The sequence below is a fragment of the Zingiber officinale genome, chromosome 4A (assembly GCF_018446385.1).
Source record: "Zingiber officinale cultivar Zhangliang chromosome 4A, Zo_v1.1, whole genome shotgun sequence".
NCBI lineage: Eukaryota > Viridiplantae > Streptophyta > Magnoliopsida > Zingiberales > Zingiberaceae > Zingiber > Zingiber officinale.
In genome coordinates, this window is record NC_055992.1 from 93,485,482 (window position 1) to 93,504,595 (window position 19,114).

Genomic DNA, 19,114 nt, shown 5'->3' on the forward strand with positions numbered 1-19,114 from the left:
GTGGACAAGGCAGCGAGGACAATGGCCGAGGGAAGCGACTTCGAGGCATATGCGAAGGATGACATTGGGGACGAGCCGCGGGCTTGAATGCATCCGAGGGACGAGAGCCAAAGGAAGTAAGCTTGAAGGCAAGAGGTCAAGGCTGCAAAGAAGTGTCAAGTGAGTCATAAGGGTGAGAGTACGAGTGCACGAGAGATTGTACTCAGAGTAAAATCCTAGTTTTAGGGTTTTACTATAGCAGTACTGTAGCAGTACTATAGCAGTCGACTGCATATTTTAGCAGTCGACTGGTGCAGTTGACCACGCAGTCGACTGGGTGCGAACAGAATTGTTCTGTTCGTTCGGTCAGTGGGGATCAATCGACTGCATGTTTTAGTAGTCGACTGCACCAGTCGACTGCTAGTTTTAGCAGTCGATTGATATCGAGCTGTTGGGATGTAACAGTTGAATTTTCACAGAGGGCAGTCGACTGCATGTTTTGGCAGTCGATTGGTAGGCGGGGTTTTCAACCCGCGGCCTATATAACCAAGGCTTGGATGCTTGGTTATCTCTGACGAAATTAGTGGTGGTAAACCCTAATTAGTAGTCTACTAGTCTCAAGAGTCTTGGTTGGTGTTGTGGTGAGGTTTCTCCACCCACAAGGAGCAACTTGAGATAGCCGGAGTTTTTCGGGGGCTAATCCACCGACGGATCAGGATCGTCCACCTCAAGGACATGCCGTGGAGTAGGAGCCCTAATCTCCGAACCACGTTAAATGAACGTATTAGCGGTTTGCTTGTTTTTCTTTCCTTTATTATTTAGCTTGTTTGTTTTAGTATTATTCCGCTGTGCAAGCTAACGTTGTAGGAAGAGCGAGAATTTGGAGGTGTCGTCTATCCAACCCCCCTTCAAGCCGGCCACCGATCCCTTACAGATTATAGAAGGAAACTGTGTCCTAGTAATCTAGGTTGATAATGTCCCCAAGAGGAGCTTATAAGGATTGTCATGTTAAACCCTGCCGATTAATTAAAATGAGTTGTCAGTAACTCAATTAATTAGTGGGCATCCGACATCTTAAACATATGGAGATTAACACACTCATGATAAGAAGAAGCCCAAAATATAATTTGGGATTGGTGCGGTAGTTCAATAATAATTCTTTAGTGGAATGAATTAATATTGATGAAATTAAATTGGGTGTTCGGGGCAAACACGGGAAGCTTAATTTCATCGGGAGACCAAAATCAATTCCTCCTCTCGGTCCCTATCGTAGCCTCTTATTTATAAAGTGTGATACTCACCTATACCCACTTTCCTACCCAACCTTAGGTGGCCGGCCAAGCAAGCTTGGACTGGCCAAGCCAAAGGTTGAGCCAAGTCAAGGTGGCCGGCCCTAGCTTGGAGTCCAAGCTTGGTGTGGTCGACCATATAAAGAATAAAAGGGATTTTATTTAAAATATTTCCATATGTGGAAGCCATGGTTTTAAAAGAGAGTTTAAAATTAAATCTTTCCATTTATAGGTTTCTACAAGAGATTAAGTGAAAGATTTGATATCTTTCCTTATTTGTAGTTAAAAAGAAGATTTTAATTTTTGAAAAAACTTTCCTTTTTTGTAATTATCCTCATGGTTTTAAATGAGAGTTTTAAAAATTATAAATATTTCCTTTTATAACTTTCTACAAAAGATTAAGTGAAAGGTTTGATATCTTTCCTTATTTGTAGTTAAAAGTAAGATTTTAATTTTTGATAAAACTTTCCTTTTATGAAACCATCCTCATGATTTTAAAAGAGAGTTTTAAAATTAAATATTTCCTTTTATAGTTTATACAAAAGATTAAGAAAAAATTTGATGTCTTTCCTTATTTGTAGATTGAAAGGAATATTTTAATTTTAGAGAAAACTTTCCTTTTTGTAAATAATCCATATGTTTTAATAGAGAGATTTTAATTTATAAAAGTTTCCTTTTATAACCAACCATGAAGGGAAAAATTATTAGAGAAATTTTTATTTTAAAAATTTTCGGAAGTAAATAAGGAAGTTTAATTTTGTGTACAAAATTTTCCTTGAGCTCTTGAAGGTGGCCAACCATATAAAGGGTTAAAGGAAATTTTAATTAAAATTTCCTTATTAATCAAAGGCAAAGAATATAAGTGATTTTTAATAATAATTAAATTTCCTTATTTGCCAAGACCAAGGAATATAAAAGAGGAGGTAGAGGTGCCTTCACCTTACAACAACTCTCTTCTATTTTTTCCTCTCCTCTCTTCCTTGGTGGTGGTCGGCCATATCATCATATCATCTCCTCCTCTTCCTCCCTAGTGGTTGAACCTCATCAATCTCTAGGAGCCTGTTTTGGTGGCCGGATCTAGCTTGGAGAAGAAGAAGAGAAAGGAGGTTTTGTTTCCTAATTTTCCTTGGAGTTTGGTTGGTGGCCGAGACTTATAATCTCTTGGAGAAGGTTGCTTGGCCAAAACTTGGAAGAAGGAAGAAGAAGGGCTTGGATGGTTCTCATCTCGGTAGATCCTCGCCCACACGACGTCCGAGATAAGAAGAGGATTACGGTAGAAGATCAAGAGGTTGTTGCTTACAAAGAAAGGTATAAATAGGAATTGTTTTCCGCATCATACTAGTTTTTCTTTGTATGAATTCCAAATATAAGAGGAATATAATTCTAGGTTTCAAATTTTTTATTCGAGTTTGTGTTTTTTTTGTTTTTCGAATTTGTGATTCGATTGTTCCTTTTGGTTAAACCTAGGGTTATATAAGAAAATTAAATATTATATTTCATTGAAAGAATTTGTCTAGGAAGTGGTGGTTGCTCCCATATCTAAGAAGACCTAGTGCCTCGCCATGTTTAACCTGGATAAGCCGATCTCTGAAATTAATATTTAATTGAATTTGTAACATGAGTGGATTTGGATCAATAATGTTAAATTCCGTTTGCGATCCAAGTCTAAACCTAAAAAAACAGATAAGTTAAATTTGGAATCAATAATGTTAAGTTCCGTTTGCGATTCCGAATTTAATTTCTAAAGAACACAATAGGTTGTTAGGAAAGGTTCGACACTTGTACAAAATTTCTGTACAGTGGAACCGGTACGATATTCCTAGGATCAACCAACACATATGAAGCATGTTTATAAGGAAAAATGACCAAGAAGTCGTTCACCAAGATAGGTGAACGAGCAAAGGAACCATTAGAACTCATATATAGTGATGTTTGTGGGTCATTGCAAGTTCAGGCTAGAGGAGTGTATATCTACTTCGTGACTTTTACTAACGATTTAAGTAGATATGGATATGTTTACTTAATGAGACATAAGTCTGAAACTCTAGACAAGTTTAAGGAGTTCAAGAATGAGGTAGAAAATCAATGTGATAAGAAGATTAAAATCCTTTGGAGTGATCGAGGTGGTGAGTATCTAAACCAAGAGTTCATTGATTACCTAAAAGAGTGTGGGATAATTTCCCAACTTACACCTCCTAGAATGCTGGAGTGGAATGGTATTTCAGAAACGAGAAATCGTACACTCATGGACACGATTAGATCAATGATGAGTCATGCAAGTCTTCCAATATCATTTTGGGGCTATGCCTTAGAAACAACAGCACACACACTTAACCGAGTTCCAACCAAGACTGTAGATAAGACTCCTTATGAATTATGGTTTGGAAAGAAAAAAAAATTATCTTATCTTAAGATATGGGGTTGTGATGCTTATGTGAAGAATGAAAATTCTAATAAGTTTACAGCAAGATCCATAAAATGTACGTTTGTAGGCTATCCTAAAGCTACAATGGGATATTATTTTTATCTCCCAAGTGAGCACAAAGTTATTGTTGCTCGATATGCTACTTTCTTGGAAAAATAATTTATTTCTAAAGAAAGTAGTGGGAGTAAAGTAAGTCTTGAAGAAATTATAGACTCTACAAACAGGTTGGAAGATGAATAGTTGGATAATGAGACAACGCCACAAATACAAGTGTCTCCTTCGTCCGAGACTGCTAAAAAAACGCAAGATCAACGTAAGTCTATAAGAATACACTGAGAGTCAAACAAATATGATTGGCTAGTAACCCAAGATGAGGAAGTGTTACTCATCGAAGATGATGAACCGTCAACTTACGAGGAAGCAGTTGCTTCAAATGATTCTCAGAAATGGCTGAAAGCCATGAAATCTGAAATGAACTCCATGTACACCAACCAAGTTTGGGAATTGGTTGATGTGCTAGTTGGGGTAAAACCCATTGGGTGCAAATGGATCTTCAAGAAAAAGATTGGCATGAATGGGAACATAAGTACCTATAAAGCTAGGCTTGTGGCAAAGGGTTCAATCAACGTCAAGGAATTGACTATGATGAAACATTTTTGCCCGTTGCAATGCTTAAGCCCATTAGAATTTTGCCAGCTATAGCAGCTTACAAGAACTACGAGATTTGGCAAATGGATGTTAAAATTTCTTTCCTAAATGGAAGGTTATAGGAGGAAGTATATATGGTATAACCTCCCGATTTTATAAAATCTAAGAATGTCAATAAGTTATGTAGGCTCAAGAAGTCCATTTATGGACTAAAAGCAAGCATTTCGGAGTTGGAATATGTAATTTGACGAAACCATTAAAGATTTTTCTTTTGTCAAAAATCTAGAAGAACCTTGCGTTTACAAGAAGGTTAGTGGGAGCAAGATTACGTTCCTAGTGTTGTATGTTGATGATATACTTTCTTATAGGCAATGATATCCCTAGCCTAGAATCTACCAAGACTTGGTTGGATGAGTGTTTCTCAATGAAAGATCTTGGGAATGCAACCTATGTCTTAGGTATTAGAATATACCGAGATAGACAAAGCATGTTACTAGGGTTGAGTCAAGGTGTATATATTGATAAAATACTAAATAGATTCGGTATGCAGGACTCCAAGAGAGGATATTTATCAGTGACACATGGTGTGCATCTTTCCAAGACTATGTGCCCAAGAACATAAGAGGAAAGAAGTAGAATGGACAAGATACCTTATGCTTCAGCTATAGGTTCCATAATGTATGTTATGATATGCACTCGACCAGATGTCTCATATGCATTAAGCATGACGAGTAGATATCAGTCAAATCCTGGAAAGGGTCATTGGACTGCAGTAAAGACTATCCTCAAATATCTTAGAAGAACAAAGAACATGTTCTTATTTTTTGGAGGAGACGAGGAATTAGTCGTCAGAGGATATACTGACACAAGTGCAAGGGATCGGTGACTGGCTTGAAGGGGGTTTGGATAGCTAGGCCACCCCCAATTCACGTTTCTTCTCCTACAAGTTAGTGCGTAGCGGAAATACGAAAACTAAAACAATGAATATAAACAAGAATACAAATGCTAACACGATTCCTTTATGTGGTTCGGAGATTACTTGCTCCTACTCTACGACGTGTCCTTGAGGTGGACGAACCCTTGACCCTTCGGTGGATCAATCCCTGACAATCTCCGGCTAGCTCTTACTCCTTCTCGGTGGAGTACAACCCCTCACAAAGCTCTCTTCCTCTTACAAGATGAAGACTTAGATTAAGAGGAAGAGAATGACTTGGAAGCTTTGGACAATTGCTAAGGAGTTATTCAACAAGCATGAGTAATCTCCTTCAAGCCCCAAAGCTTCCTATAAATAAGAGGAGACAGTTGATCATCATATCAACTCATCTCGGCACCAGTCGACTGACAAAACCATCAGTAGACTGGTTCTACCGTTGGAGATAGCCAAAGGTTACTTTGTAGTACCAACAGTTGGCCAACGGTCATTTACCAATCGACTGCTAGTTTTAGCAGTCGACTGGTCGCTGCCGACTGAGCCAACAGAATGCTTCTGTTCGCTGCCAGTCGACTGCTAAAACATGCAGTTGACTAGTGTAGTCGACTGCTAAAACATGCAGTCGACTGGTGCAGTCGACTGCTAAAATATACAGTCGACTGGTGCAATCGACTGTTAAAACATGCAATCGATTGGTGCAGTTGACTGCTAAAAGTTGCAACCGACTGGACTGCACCTTGTTACACACTCACACTCATCCTCTCCGGAGTTGCCCTTGAAGTCCTCTTCCTCGGCCTTCGCCCCTCAAATGCACCCGAGCCCGCGGTTCCTCTCCGTGTCATCCTTCACGTTGCCTTGAAGTCCGCTTCTCTCGGCTCCACTCCGTTGCTCCTCGTCCGGCGGTCCCTCGGATGTCTTCCACACCATACTTCACCGACTCAAGGATCTGAGCCCTAGGATAAGCTTCCCAAGCTTACCTGCATCAAGCTTCTCATGTGTGTTTCACCAAGTCCTGTAAGACCCAAACACACATATCATTGATATCAAACACATATGAAAGTCTAACTTAAACTCTTTAACATACACATCAAAACCATGATCATACCGATCAAGCATAGGTCGATTGCACCAACAATTTCCCTCTTTTTGATGTGTGGCAATATGTTTAAGTTAGGCATAAATAATAACATTGAAAATTAAAAGAAATATGTAAACATGAAGGATAATACACAAGCTCCCCCTTAACACCTTAACATTTGCTCTTCAACCTTAATTTTCAAGTTTTGCACACAATTAGGTTTCTAACTTAAACCTTCCCATTTCTCCCCCTTTGACACCATCAAAAGTTGTACCAAACATAGACCCATACCAAGGTATCAATGTGGACTCAAAATGACCCAAAACCATCTCTTGACAATGCTGGAAAAGAGCTACCAGTCGACTGCTACCTGTCGCAGTCGACTGGCACAAGCCAATTCGAATTTTCAACATTCAAAAGCCAACTTCATAAATGCATAAAATTTTTTAGAAAATTCAAAAAATCATGAACTTTTGAAGACATATTTCTTTTAAGGGGCTCTATCTAGGAAAAATATATTTTCATAAAAATTCATCATATTTTTGAAGTTTTGATAAAAACTCAAATACCTTGAAAATCACTCAAGTTTGTATCAAATTAAATCTTAATTTTGAATTCATATGTTTCAAAATAACTATTCCCAACTATGATCTATGGGCAAGATATCTATTAATTAAACATTTGCTTTCCCCATAGTTGACCTATGATCACTAAAAATTGATACATTTCATAACTCATCAAAATACCATAAGCATATGTGAATTATTTGTATCATCCTAATATCTCACATTTATGATTAGAAAATAATGTGAATCATTGTGAGATAAAGGTAATCTCTACTTAGCCCTTTTGATCATGAATTTCTATCAAGGCTAAGTGTTCTCCCTTAAGGTCTCAAGTCAACCATTTTCAATGATTTGAATTATAATTTCCATGGTTGACTTGACCTAAAATCCTCTAACCCTTGAGGATTGATTTTGGCATCCAATAGAAATTCTTTCTAATTGGATTAACCAAATATTCCTTGGGGATTCATTTTCTATCTATGGTCTTGATTTTTGATTGCCCCTAGCAAGTAAACAATGGTAGGTCTTTTCATTGTTGGGTTCATTGTATCCTAACCCATTTTTCTTAAAACTTGCCCTTTGGCTCCCAATTATCATGTTTAGGGTTTTGGATCCAATTTCAAATTTTCTAAGAGCATTGGTAAGATATTCTACCTTTTCCCATAATTTGCTATTTTCCTCTTCTAAACATGAATCATTTGAACTTCTAGAAGAAGCATGCATATCATTGTCCTTAGAACACATGGATTCTAATTTTTTTATTAAGCATGCAAATGCCATTCTTCAAGGTTTTATTTTTCCTTTTTGCCTTGAACAAATCATCATTTGTACTTTTAATAATCTTAATTAAAATATGAGGAGGAAGATTGTATACCTCACTTACCGAGACGTCCGAATCTGATATTTGACCTCCCCTTTCACTTGAGCTCCCTTCTTCATCTTCACTTAGCTCCTTCCTTCTTCTTGTTCAGATAAGGTGGAGGCTACATCATCAATTCCCATTAGAGCAAAATGAGACACATGATGCTCTTCTTCCTCCGATGACGATGGATTATCCCATGTTGCTTTTAGTTTTTGACTTTCTTCCCTTTTTCTTTTATCTTTTTCTCCTCCTTCTTTCCTTCCTTCTTCTTTAAGAGAGGGCAATCATCTCTTATGTGTCCTTCTCCTTGGCAATTGTAGCAAATGACCCTCCTAGTTCTACTTTTGTTTCTTGAACTTTTTCTAGCATGGGATTTGTTAGTTGAAAACTTTTTAAATGCCCTTCTCATTTTCCTTACCATATACGCCTCTTGATCGCTATCCATTGAGGCGCTTGATTCTTCGGAATCGGAGGATGGTGGGGATGAAGATTTCTTCTTCTTACCCTTTCCCTTGTTTGCCATAAGGGCTACTCCTCTTGATCTATGGGCTTCTCCATCTAGCTCTTCAACTCTAGTTTCATGGAGCTCCATTGTTGAGAAGAATTCATCTAGAGAAGATTTCTCTAAATCCCTCGAGATGTAGAATGAATCTACAATTGAGCTCCAAGTTGTGGTTCTTGGGAAAGCATTGAAGGCTTTCATCATCATGTCACGATTTGAGAGTGTCTCACCTACACTTGTTAGTCCATTAATAATTTCCTTAATTCTATAGTGTAACATTGATACCTTTTCTCCTTTCTCAAGCTTGATGCTATTGAGTTGAGATCGGAGAAGGTCTCTCTTCGCTAATTTTTCTTCTGAAGTCCCTTCATGAAGCTCCACTAGTTTCTCTCACAAGTCCTTGGCACTTGTGTAGTTTCCAATCCTAGTCACTTCATGTTAGGGGAAGAACATTTAGTAGGTGATGCATTGCTTTGGAGTTTGCTAAATGCTCTTCCTTTTACCTCTTGGTCCATCTTATTATCTCGATTGCCTCATTGTGGTCATCCTTGGGCACTTCAAAACCACTTCTCATGATTAGCATAATGTCAAAGTCGGTATCGAAGAATACCTCCATTCTCTTTTTCCACCAAGAGAAATCTCCTTCGAATTTGGGGGGATGAATGCTTGAATCGGCCATTTTGATGAATTGCTCTTCTCGACGATTAGTCCGTTGAAGAGCTTCCTTGCTTTGATACCACTTGTAAGGGATTGATGGCCGGCATGAAGGGGGGTTGGATAGCTAGGCCACCCTCAATTCGCGTTTCTTCTCCTACAAGTTAGTGTGTAGCGGAAATACGAAAACTAAAACAATGAATATAAACAAGAATACAAACGCTAACACGATTCCTTTACGTGGTTCGGAGATTGCTTGCTCCTACTCTATGGCATATCCTTGAGGTGGACGAACCCTTGACTCTTCGGTGGATCAATCCCCGACAATCTCCGACTATCTCTTACTCCTTCTCGGTGGAGTACAACCTCTCACAAAGCTCTCTTCCTCTTACAAGATGAAGACTTAGATTAGGAGGAAGAGAATGGCTTAGAAGCTTTGGACAATTGCTAAGGAGTTATTCAACAAGCATGAGTAACCTCCTTCAAGCCCTAAAACTTCCTATAAATAAGAGGAAAGAGTTGATCATCATATCAACTCATCTCGGCACCAGTCGACTGGCAAAACCATCAGTCGACTAGTTCTACCGTTGGAGGTAGCCAACGGCTACTTCATAGCACCAACAGTTGGCCAACGGTCATTTACCAATCGATTGTTAGTTTTAGCAGTCGACTAGTCGCTGTCGACTGACAGCGAACAGAGACTGAGCGAATAGAATGCTTCTGTTCGTTGCCAGTCGACTTCTAAAACATGCAGTCGACTGTTGCAATCGACTACTAAAACATGCAGTCGACTGGTGCAGTTGACTGCTAAAAGTTGCAATCGACTGGACTGCACCTTGTTACACACTCACACTCATCCTCTCCGGAGTCGCCCTTGAAGTTCTCTTCCTCGGCCTTCGTCCCTCAGATGCACCCGAGCCCGCGGCTCCTCTCCGTGCTATCCTTTACTTTGCCTTGAAGTCCGCTTCCCTCGGCTCCACTCCGTTGCTCCTCGTCCGGCGGTCCCTCTGATGTCTTCCACACCATCCTTCACCGACTCAAGGATCTGAGCCCTAGGATGAGCTTCCCAAGCTTAGCTGCACCAAGCTTCTCATGTGTGTTTCACCAAGTCTTGCAAGACCCAAACACACATATCAAACACATATGAAAGCCTAACTTAAACTCTTTGATACACACATCAAAACCATGATCATACCGATCAAGCATAGGTCGATTGCACCAACAACAAGTTTTCAGACAGATCAGGATGATCTAAAATCGCAGCAAGGATATGTGTTTTGTCTGAATGGTGCAGTTGTTTACTGGAGGAGTTCCAAGCAGAAAACAGTTGTAGATTCAACAGTTGAGTCCGAGTACATAGCAGCTTCAGAGGCAGCAAAGGAAGCTGTGTGGATCAAGAACTTCATAGCGGAGCTTGAAGTGGTTCCTAGCATTGTTGATCCAGTTGTGCTATACTGTGACAATAATGTGGTCATAGCACAGGCAAAGGAGCCAAGATCTCACTAACGATCCAAGCATGTACTAAGGAAGTATCACCTCCTTAGAGAGATTGTTCAGAGGGGTGATGTGTTGGTTAGCAGAGTAGATACCGTCGAGAATATCGTAAACCCACTCACAAAGGCCTTACCTCTATAGAAACATAAGACTCATGTGAGGAGCCTAGGACTGAGAGTCCATAGTGTTTGACAATAGTGCAAGTGGGAAATTGTTAATGTGTGCACTTATGTGCCAAGACATTCCTTATGTATTTTGTGGATAATTATTTAACAAAAGGCTAATATTTATCATTAATTATTTACTTTTCTGTATGTATATAATTAATGATAAAGTCTCACAGATTAATGAGTATATTAATCTGAAAATAGTCCTTGATCGAACATATATCTAGAGGGGACATGGATATCTAGATCAACGCAGAGTATGACTAGGTCGAGATAGATTGAGGGATGGATATCCAAGTTGTACTTAGGGGTGCCTTGAGTTTAGAGGTACACTAGACACGACCCGCTCAAGAGGATACCACATATTAAGCATCATTGGTTATCCCTTTTATGAACGAGTGTAACTGATCTTTTGACTTGAGACATTCATTTATTCTATGCGTGGAGTAATGTGCTTTGACGCCGGTAAAAATAATCTTTAATCGGATTGTGATTAATACGGTAGTTGGGTGTATGACAAAGCGTAGAGAGAATAATGTTGAGTTAATAGGGGATTCATCGCTCTCTTGGATTAGGAGTTAACATCCTGACCGCTTGATAGAGATATTAGTGACTCAAAATCCATGGTCATGGGAGGAATGATTTATTATTCAAGAGGAGTCTATTATATCTTGGAAATCAAGTAAAACAATTAATTTGGTAATAATGCACAATGTACCGAATTAATTGGGATGTAGGCTTAGATGAAGAGATTGAATTACACAATAATCAATTCATGATGGTTTATAGTTTATGACTGATATTAATTGTATCACGTTGGGTGGCTAAAAATTATTGCTAGACAGTTACCTTAGTCTGTGTATGGATTTACACTGTCTTCGTGTATAAAACCTAGAAGGTCGCACGCATAACACGTAGACATGAACAATGGTATTGGAAGCTAGTCGAGATCAAGATCAAATATGGATTTATTTGATACAAAGAAGAGAGAATTCGAATAGCCATAATCATGATGATTAATGGAGAATTCGAAGAGTCATCATAATGATAATTAATGAAGAATTTGAAGAGTTATCATAATGAAGGTTATAAATGAAGAATTTATGGAGTCTATAACTCTTCATCTACCTAATTAATGAAGATCATAAATGATGAATTAATTGAGGCCTTAACTCTTCGTATTCCTTGAAGGCTATAAGTAGCCATCCTCGGAAAGATACAAGATGAGAATTCATTCTCTCCGAATTTCCCTCGTTAACTTCTTCTTCGTTCGGAAGAGATCGTAGTGCTTCCAAGGCTTTGTCGATCCAAGAGGCTAGCACCTAACGGATCATATCAAGTTCGTGATCTAGTGCACGTGGATACTGCTAGAAGAGTCACATGTGGGGTTCTTATCTGTCTTATCTATCTGTGATATTATTCACACCTATCGAGGACTCGAGGTATGTTTTTATATTATTTTATGTAAAATTATATATATCACGAAAGATCCATGATTCAATATATATCTTCCGCTGTGCTCCGAATCCAATACAATAAACACATATATTTTTCAGTTTTCTGTTTCAAACTGATAGATTTTGTCTTTGTTTTGAACTCTGTTTTTTCAGTTTGCTTTCACCTTTTGTCTCCTCAAACTATCTAACCTCGTGTTTACTGAGAGAGCAGGATAGAGGAAATTCAGAAAGGAAAGTAGGGAGAAAGATACACAAAAGTGTTGCATACTTGGAGAGAGAATCAGGGGAAATAGAAAGCTGGATCACCAGAGACACCCTGCTTTCCATACTTCCCTAAAACTGGGCTTTAGTGTGGTGTAGAAATTACAGTTTGGTAAGTATTATAACTATGCACAGTCATAAAATAATAATTACTATAATTGTGTAATACTTATAATATTATAGCTGTAATTATGATCTCGTAATTACTACGAGTAAAGTATATAGAATGAGATGTTTTTTTAATCATAAATGAAAGAGGACGTCTGTTGTTTATTTTTAACTACAAAACTTTCTCTCTCATGTGATTGGATTTATACAGATCAACAAGCATTAGACAACGTTCAAAGTTAGCCGAGCTAGACTCGGACCCTTCCCATATTTAAAGCCATCCTAAGCTCGTGAAGCATTGCATCAGTGCAAACGACTAGGCAGCTTTAATTGTACGCCCCCATGCTTGCCAAATAGCAGTCATTAGGCCTGCCTTTCGTCCGTAATTATTCGTATTTACATTAATATAGATAGATATTTTTTTAAAAATAATAATAATAATAATAATAATTAGAGAGATTAATGTAGTATTTGTTTATCCATTGGCGGATCTAGGGGAGCGGGGGTGTGCTTGAGCACCCTTTGCTCCCAGAAAATTCTACCAGTATATTGTAGTTCGACGGGCAACGAGAAGGAAGACAAGCTCCAACTCTCTTCTTTGAGCACTATCTTCCTATTTTTGTCTGGATCTGTCACTGTGTTTATCTATGCAGTAATTACGCTGGATGAGTATTTTTGAATGCCACTTCCAACATAAAGTTACTTAAAGACATATTTATTAAGAATTAGTTTATAGCTGACTGATCCGGTGGTAAGACAAGGCTCGTCCGGTAAGAAGTTAAAGTGGTCAACATCCAGGGTAGGCATCCGATCGGGCGAGATACCTTCCCGAGCGGCAGGAAGAATAGCCGACCTGACATCGACAGCTCGGCCTAACGTCGAGTTTCTGACGCTCATAAGGCAAAAGCGAGAAAAGACGAAGACCAAGCAACCCTCTCGCTCGGCTAATAAGGGACACGACATCAACCCGATAGTTAAGGCTCCCTCGCTCGACAGGGTGGATTCGGACATCAAATCACCGGCCGAGCGGACATCCAAGTCGGTCTAACTTGGGTGTCGCCTGGAGGGTGTTAACCGAGCGGTTCCTCCTCTCGGCCAGGGGAAGGCGCTAGCCGAGTGATTCCTCCGCTCGGCCCGGTAAAGGATAAAGGGAGCAGTTGGCGATATCTTCCTAGGAACCAGTGCCGCCGATAAGAGACATGGTCGGCGGGATGGTCAGACAAAGAATCGTACGGTGGAAACTTCCACTGTCACGTCAGAGATATGCTCGTGCTATTAAGGTATGGTGTCCGACACGTTTTTTTGACACATCCATTCCATGTATGCTTTGAGCAACGTACATATCTCGGGGAGCGTGTGCGCATCTCTGGAGAGCCCTATATAAGGATCTCCAGACTTCGACGGAGGTATACTCACTTTTTTACTGTATCTACAGTTCTCGCTTCCCCTTTGCTCTACTTTTTTCTACCGGAAATCTTACTTGAGCGTCGGAGGGCTATCGCCGGAGAACCCCTCCTCGGCTCGGCATTGTGCTTACATGTCTACGTCGACGGAAGATCTACGCTTACAGAGTCTTCAACTTGTCAACGAGAACATCATATCCTCAACGTCCATCAACCTGATTAAGAGATGGAAAGAGATTTTTATATGAATTAATCATTATTTTTATTATAGTAAATATGTTATTCATTAACCAATTGAATATCTCACGAGAATTATTTAATTTTTTTTTAAGTAAAAGATGATTATATTCAAACACCTCTCACATTATAAAAGAAAGATAAATCGTAAGATTAAATTATAACCGTGAATAAAGTAGCTAGGAGATGGGTATAATTTTTCTTTGCGGAAGTGAATCCGTTGAAAATTAATTTCTATACCATTAATAATAAATCTGCTGACTTGCACCCCTAGACGTCTTCCTACTCCTTTTAAATATCTTCCTACCGAATGCGTGGAATAAAGCTGCTAAATTAGAGGCCTTGATGATTAAAATCCTGTTAATCAAAACAGCTGTCTTAGTGAGCTGCCGGGTCCCACCTCTTAGCTCCTGCCCGTTCGATTGGCATCTGACGGCACTCGCTTAAGCGCAGGGATCGGCTCAGTTTCATGGTTTTGAAACGAGTCCGAAGCAGGGCCCCCAGAGTCCATGATTGAGGGGCCCACTTGGAGCAACGTCTCAGTGGTAGTTGTTTTTTGCCTGTCTCGACTGAGACACGGAACAGCTGACACCGGAGGAGTTATTTTGCATACTAATAGTAAAAAAAATGGGGAAAAAATTATTTAAACCTTTTTTAAATCCCTTGAAAGTTTTAGAAAACTCATTCTATCCGTCCAAGTTTTGATTTGTTTTTTTTTTTTCATTTTGAAGTATTATCACAAATAAATTTAATATTTAATATTTTAAAGTTATATAAACTCATATTAATGACTTGTATTGAAGACATTGTTATAGTATTTTAAAATTTATTTGCAAGTTGATTTACAAAAAGAGCTTGTAATCATTCTGTTATGGTACAAAGTCATTAAGGTTTAAGATTTTTTTTTAAAATTTCAGAATTGTAATATCAATTTGTAATTTCAAAATGTTAAAAAATTTGAATTTATTGAGGTGCAATATCTAACTCGTAGTCAAATTTTACCAACAATAATTTTTTACAAAAAATGAACCCTAAACTTGAAATTACACTAACACAAAATGAAACCGATATAAAAAATGCATATCTTTAGAGTTCTATATGAGTTTTTTTTTATAATTTTCAATATGTTAATTTATTACTCTCTTCACAATTAAAAATTTTTTCCTGTGTAAATCCTACATTATCAATATTTTTACATAATTAATTACTAGTCCATCTATATTATTAATTTTGAGATAAAAAAATAAATTTAAAATTCCCCTACTGCTTTTGAACTATAAATCTTAAATGTTATCTTCATAATGATTAGAATTTTTTTCTTCAACTTTTTCATATCACAATCTCTTTAAAAACTTACTATTGAAGATGTCCTTATAGCTCCTAGTAGTTAAGAGGGTTCTAGCTTCCCACTAGTCGTAACAAGAACTTATGGTTTGAAAATTTTCTTACCGCGATAATGTTTCCAATAAACCCTCCTAGAAGAAATCCTTATTAAAATCAAAATGAAAAAAAAAAATCTATCCACAAAATTCTCATCAAATCCTTTTATCAAACAAACAATTTCCTTTGTTCTTTTCCAAACCAACACACTTAACCCCCACTGCCATTGGTCTTCACCTTCCTCAAACCAACCTTTCTACTCCCGCGCTGTTTACTAGGACGAATTATATATATATATACAATTCTATATTGTACACAACATTCATGCCCTTTGCGTGAAAAACAGTCCTTCACTTCATCTTGTTTCCATGGGAGGATCCTCACCTACTGCTAGTCTCATCACAAGTCCTTCCAATCGAGTTTCCTGTAACCTCTTCGTGCTCTCTTTGCCTCTCTTAGTTTATCGCTAATCGTACCTAATCGTGAATGATAAGTAAACGATAGAGCATCGCGGTTTGGCGCTCAGCTGCTCCGCTTGCCTTCCGCTGTCCGCTCTCTCTTGTCTCTCTTCTTTTTACAAAGGAAAGAGCAGAAGAGAGGAAACAGGGGAGGGAGGTTTTGTCGTGGTGCTTTGCTTGTAGTATCTGGTCACCGCTAGTACGGTCACCGCCAGTCCCGCATGGCCTCGTCGCCGCTCGTTTTCCTCCTCTTGTTCTGCTTCCTCTCTGGGGGCGACGCCGACCTGGCCTCCGACGAAGCCGCGCTCCTGGCATTCCGCGCCGCCATCGCTCGGTCGGGGCTGCGGACGTGGAACGCGAGCGCCCCCGGCGCGCCCTGCACGTGGCAGGGCGTCGGCTGCGACCGGAGCCGCGTCGTCTCCCTCCGCCTCCCTGCGGTAGGCCTCCTCGGGCCGATCCCGGCGGCGCTCGGCAACCTCACTGCGCTCCGCACCCTTAGCCTCCGGTTCAACGCTCTTTCTGGCCCGCTCCCCGCTGAGCTCGCGGGCCTCGCGGAGCTGAGGAGCCTCTACCTCCAGGGGAACCGCCTCTCCGGCGGCATTCCGGATTTTGTTGCTTCCTTGAGCAATCTCGTTCGCTTCAACCTCGCTGACAACCAGTTCTCCGGAGGGATCCCGCTGGGGCTTAACAATCTCACTCGCCTGAGCACGCTCTACCTCGAGAAAAACAACCTCACGGGCGAGATCTCGGGGCTCGATCTGGGTAGCATCGTCCAGTTCAACGTGTCCTACAACCAGCTCAACGGGTCGATCCCGGTCAGGCTCCGCTCCCAGCCGGCGTCCGCGTTCATTGGCACGGCGCTCTGCGGAGGGCCCCTGGGGCCGTGCCCTGGCGAAATCGCGCCCTCCCCGTCGACGCCGGCACCGGCTCCCGCTTCAGGGCGTCCCGGCGGCGGAACGGAGACAAATAACAACAGGAAGAAGAATAAGCTCTCCGGCGGGGCGATCGCGGGAATCGCCATCGGCGCCTCCGCATTCCTCCTCATCGTCCTCGCGGCGCTGATCCTCCTCTGCCGAAGGCGAAAGGCGCGGTCTCTGGGCGCCACAGCTGCGACGGGCAGTAAAGGGGCAGAGACGGAGGCGGGAGAGCAAAGGAACAGAGGATTAGAGGAAGGCAGCGGCGGCCGCAACGTCAGCGCGGCGGCAGCGAAGGGCTCCTCGGAGTCGTCCGGGGCGAAGAAGCTGGTGTTCTTGGGCGGCGACGCGGCGAGGCGGTTCGACCTAGAGGATCTTCTGCGGGCGTCGGCGGAGGTTCTAGGGAAGGGCACGTTCGGGACCGCATACAAGGCAGTCCTAGAGACCGGGTCGACGGTGACAGTGAAGCGGCTCAAAGACGTGAGCTTGCCGGAGCAGGAGTTCATGGAGAGGATCGAGGCCATCGCCGCCATGGACCACCCCAACCTGGTTCCCCTCATGGCCTACTACTTCAGCAAGGACGAGAAGCTGCTGGTCTACGAGTACATGCCCATGGGAAGCCTCTCTGCTCTCTTGCACGGTACTCCCCCAAAATCCACACCATCCTTCATTCGAGTTCTTCAGCAATTTCGTTCCAAACACTTGTTCAAGGACACAACTCGATTCTCAAAACATCAAACTTTTGCTCGATTAATGTTCAGGTAACAGAGGATCTGGTCGAACGCCTCTCAGCTGGGAAACAAGAACCGGCATTGCCCTCGCCGCCGCTTACGGCGTCGAGTACATTCACTCCACGAGCCCTTCTTCCTCGCACGGCAACATCAAGTCCTCCAACGTCCTCCTCACCAAGTCGTACAGCGCCCGTGTCTCCGACCACGGCCTCGCCTTCATCGTGGGCTCCAACCCCACCGCGAGCCGCGTCTCCGGCTACCGAGCGCCGGAGGTCACCGACCCCCGGAAGGTCTCCCAGAAGGCCGACGTCTACAGCTTCGGCGTCCTGCTGCTCGAGCTGCTCACCGGCAAAGCCCCGACGCAGGCTGCTCTCAACGAGGAGCCCATCGACCTCCCTCGATGGGTGCAATCAGTCGTCAGAGAGGAATGGACGGCCGAAGTGTTCGACGTGGAGCTGTTGCGGTACCAGAACGTGGAAGACGACATGGTTCAGCTCCTGCAGCTCGCCATTGACTGCGTGGCGCAGTACCCCGACAAGCGGCCTCCGATGTCCGAGGTGGCCGTCCGCATCGACGAGATCCGAAAGTCGAGCTTAGGATCGTCCTACCGAGACCAGCACGACACGCCGCGAAGCTTGGAAGAGGATGACCACTCTTAAAATGGGACTGTGATCGTGGTTACGTTCTTTTCATTTCTTGCCATAAATCATCAGTCTGTGCATGTTTGTTTGCTCCTCTTTCAATTCGAAGCACAATTTGTTCTTCTTCTTTTGTTGTTCAGAACACACAACCCTCTCCAGTGACTCCATTGATACATATCTTCATGCCATTTTTCTTCTGTCATTTTCCCTCCTCTTCCTCTTCTTCTCACTCTCTTCTCAACCTCTTGTAGTATGTAAGCATTCTGTTCTATTTGGAATCATTAAATCTGTGATTTGAGGTTTGGTACATGGATGAGCAAATTTGTTATGCAAAGAGAAACAATTCATTGGATTGTGTTGGGTGATCGAGGGAAGTGGTTGAATGGGTCCGTCGATTGCTGTGTTTACTTGATAGGCCTAATAATTTAGGCAGGGGGAGTGAGCTTCTGTCTGTCTCTCTGGCTTTTTGTTGATTGAATCAGGTGGCTTGGTTGGGCTTCTTGCAATGATGTTTCACATGCTTGCTCTGCAAGTGGAGATGTTGGAGCACATGATTATCAACAACTATCGTAATGAGTAGGAATTTGAGACTCTAACTTTTAATCGATTAATTTGATTTAATTGATCTTTACTCACCCCTACTAAAGAATAAATCATGAGTTTGTGGTCAGTTGTTGTTGGGCTTTGTGAGCAAGCCATCCATGAGCTCATGGCCAGGTGGTCAGGGTGGATGGGGTCTCTCTATTTTGGACTTATAAAATTTAGACTAAAACTTATTATAATTGGCTGTATTTTTTTAAAAAAATAACTCGATAAAACTTTTAAAATGCTAAAATCCAAATTATTGGATGCCATTTATATTCATTTTTCATACTTGGAGACAGAATTCCTTCTAATTTCAAGGCAATTCGAATTTAGCACATCGTGGC

The 19,114-nt window shown here is 41.3% G+C and overlaps 1 protein-coding gene across 1 annotated transcript; it reads left to right on the forward strand.

Annotated features, from left to right (window-relative positions):
• Positions 1-16,001: 16,001 nt before the first annotated feature.
• On the forward strand, positions 16,002-18,492 carry LOC121970180 (probable inactive receptor kinase RLK902). Its single transcript, XM_042520705.1, has 2 exons — positions 16,002-17,453; positions 17,575-18,492. Exons 1-2 carry the CDS (start codon positions 16,121-16,123, stop codon positions 18,201-18,203), a joined length of 1,962 nt encoding a protein of 653 aa, XP_042376639.1. The 5' UTR covers positions 16,002-16,120; the 3' UTR covers positions 18,204-18,492.
• The last annotated feature ends 622 nt before the right edge of the window (positions 18,493-19,114 follow it).

What these genes read in the sequence shown, in the direction of transcription:
- LOC121970180 (XM_042520705.1), top strand. Translation starts at nt 16,121, where the DNA reads ATGGCCTCGTCGCCGCTCGTTTTCCTCCTCTTGTTCTGCTTCCTCTCT. An exon ending in CCTCTCTGCTCTCTTGCACG is followed by an intron (nt 17,454 to 17,574) that starts GTACTCCCCCAA and finishes ATTAATGTTCAG; the next exon opens with GTAACAGAGGATCTGGTCGA.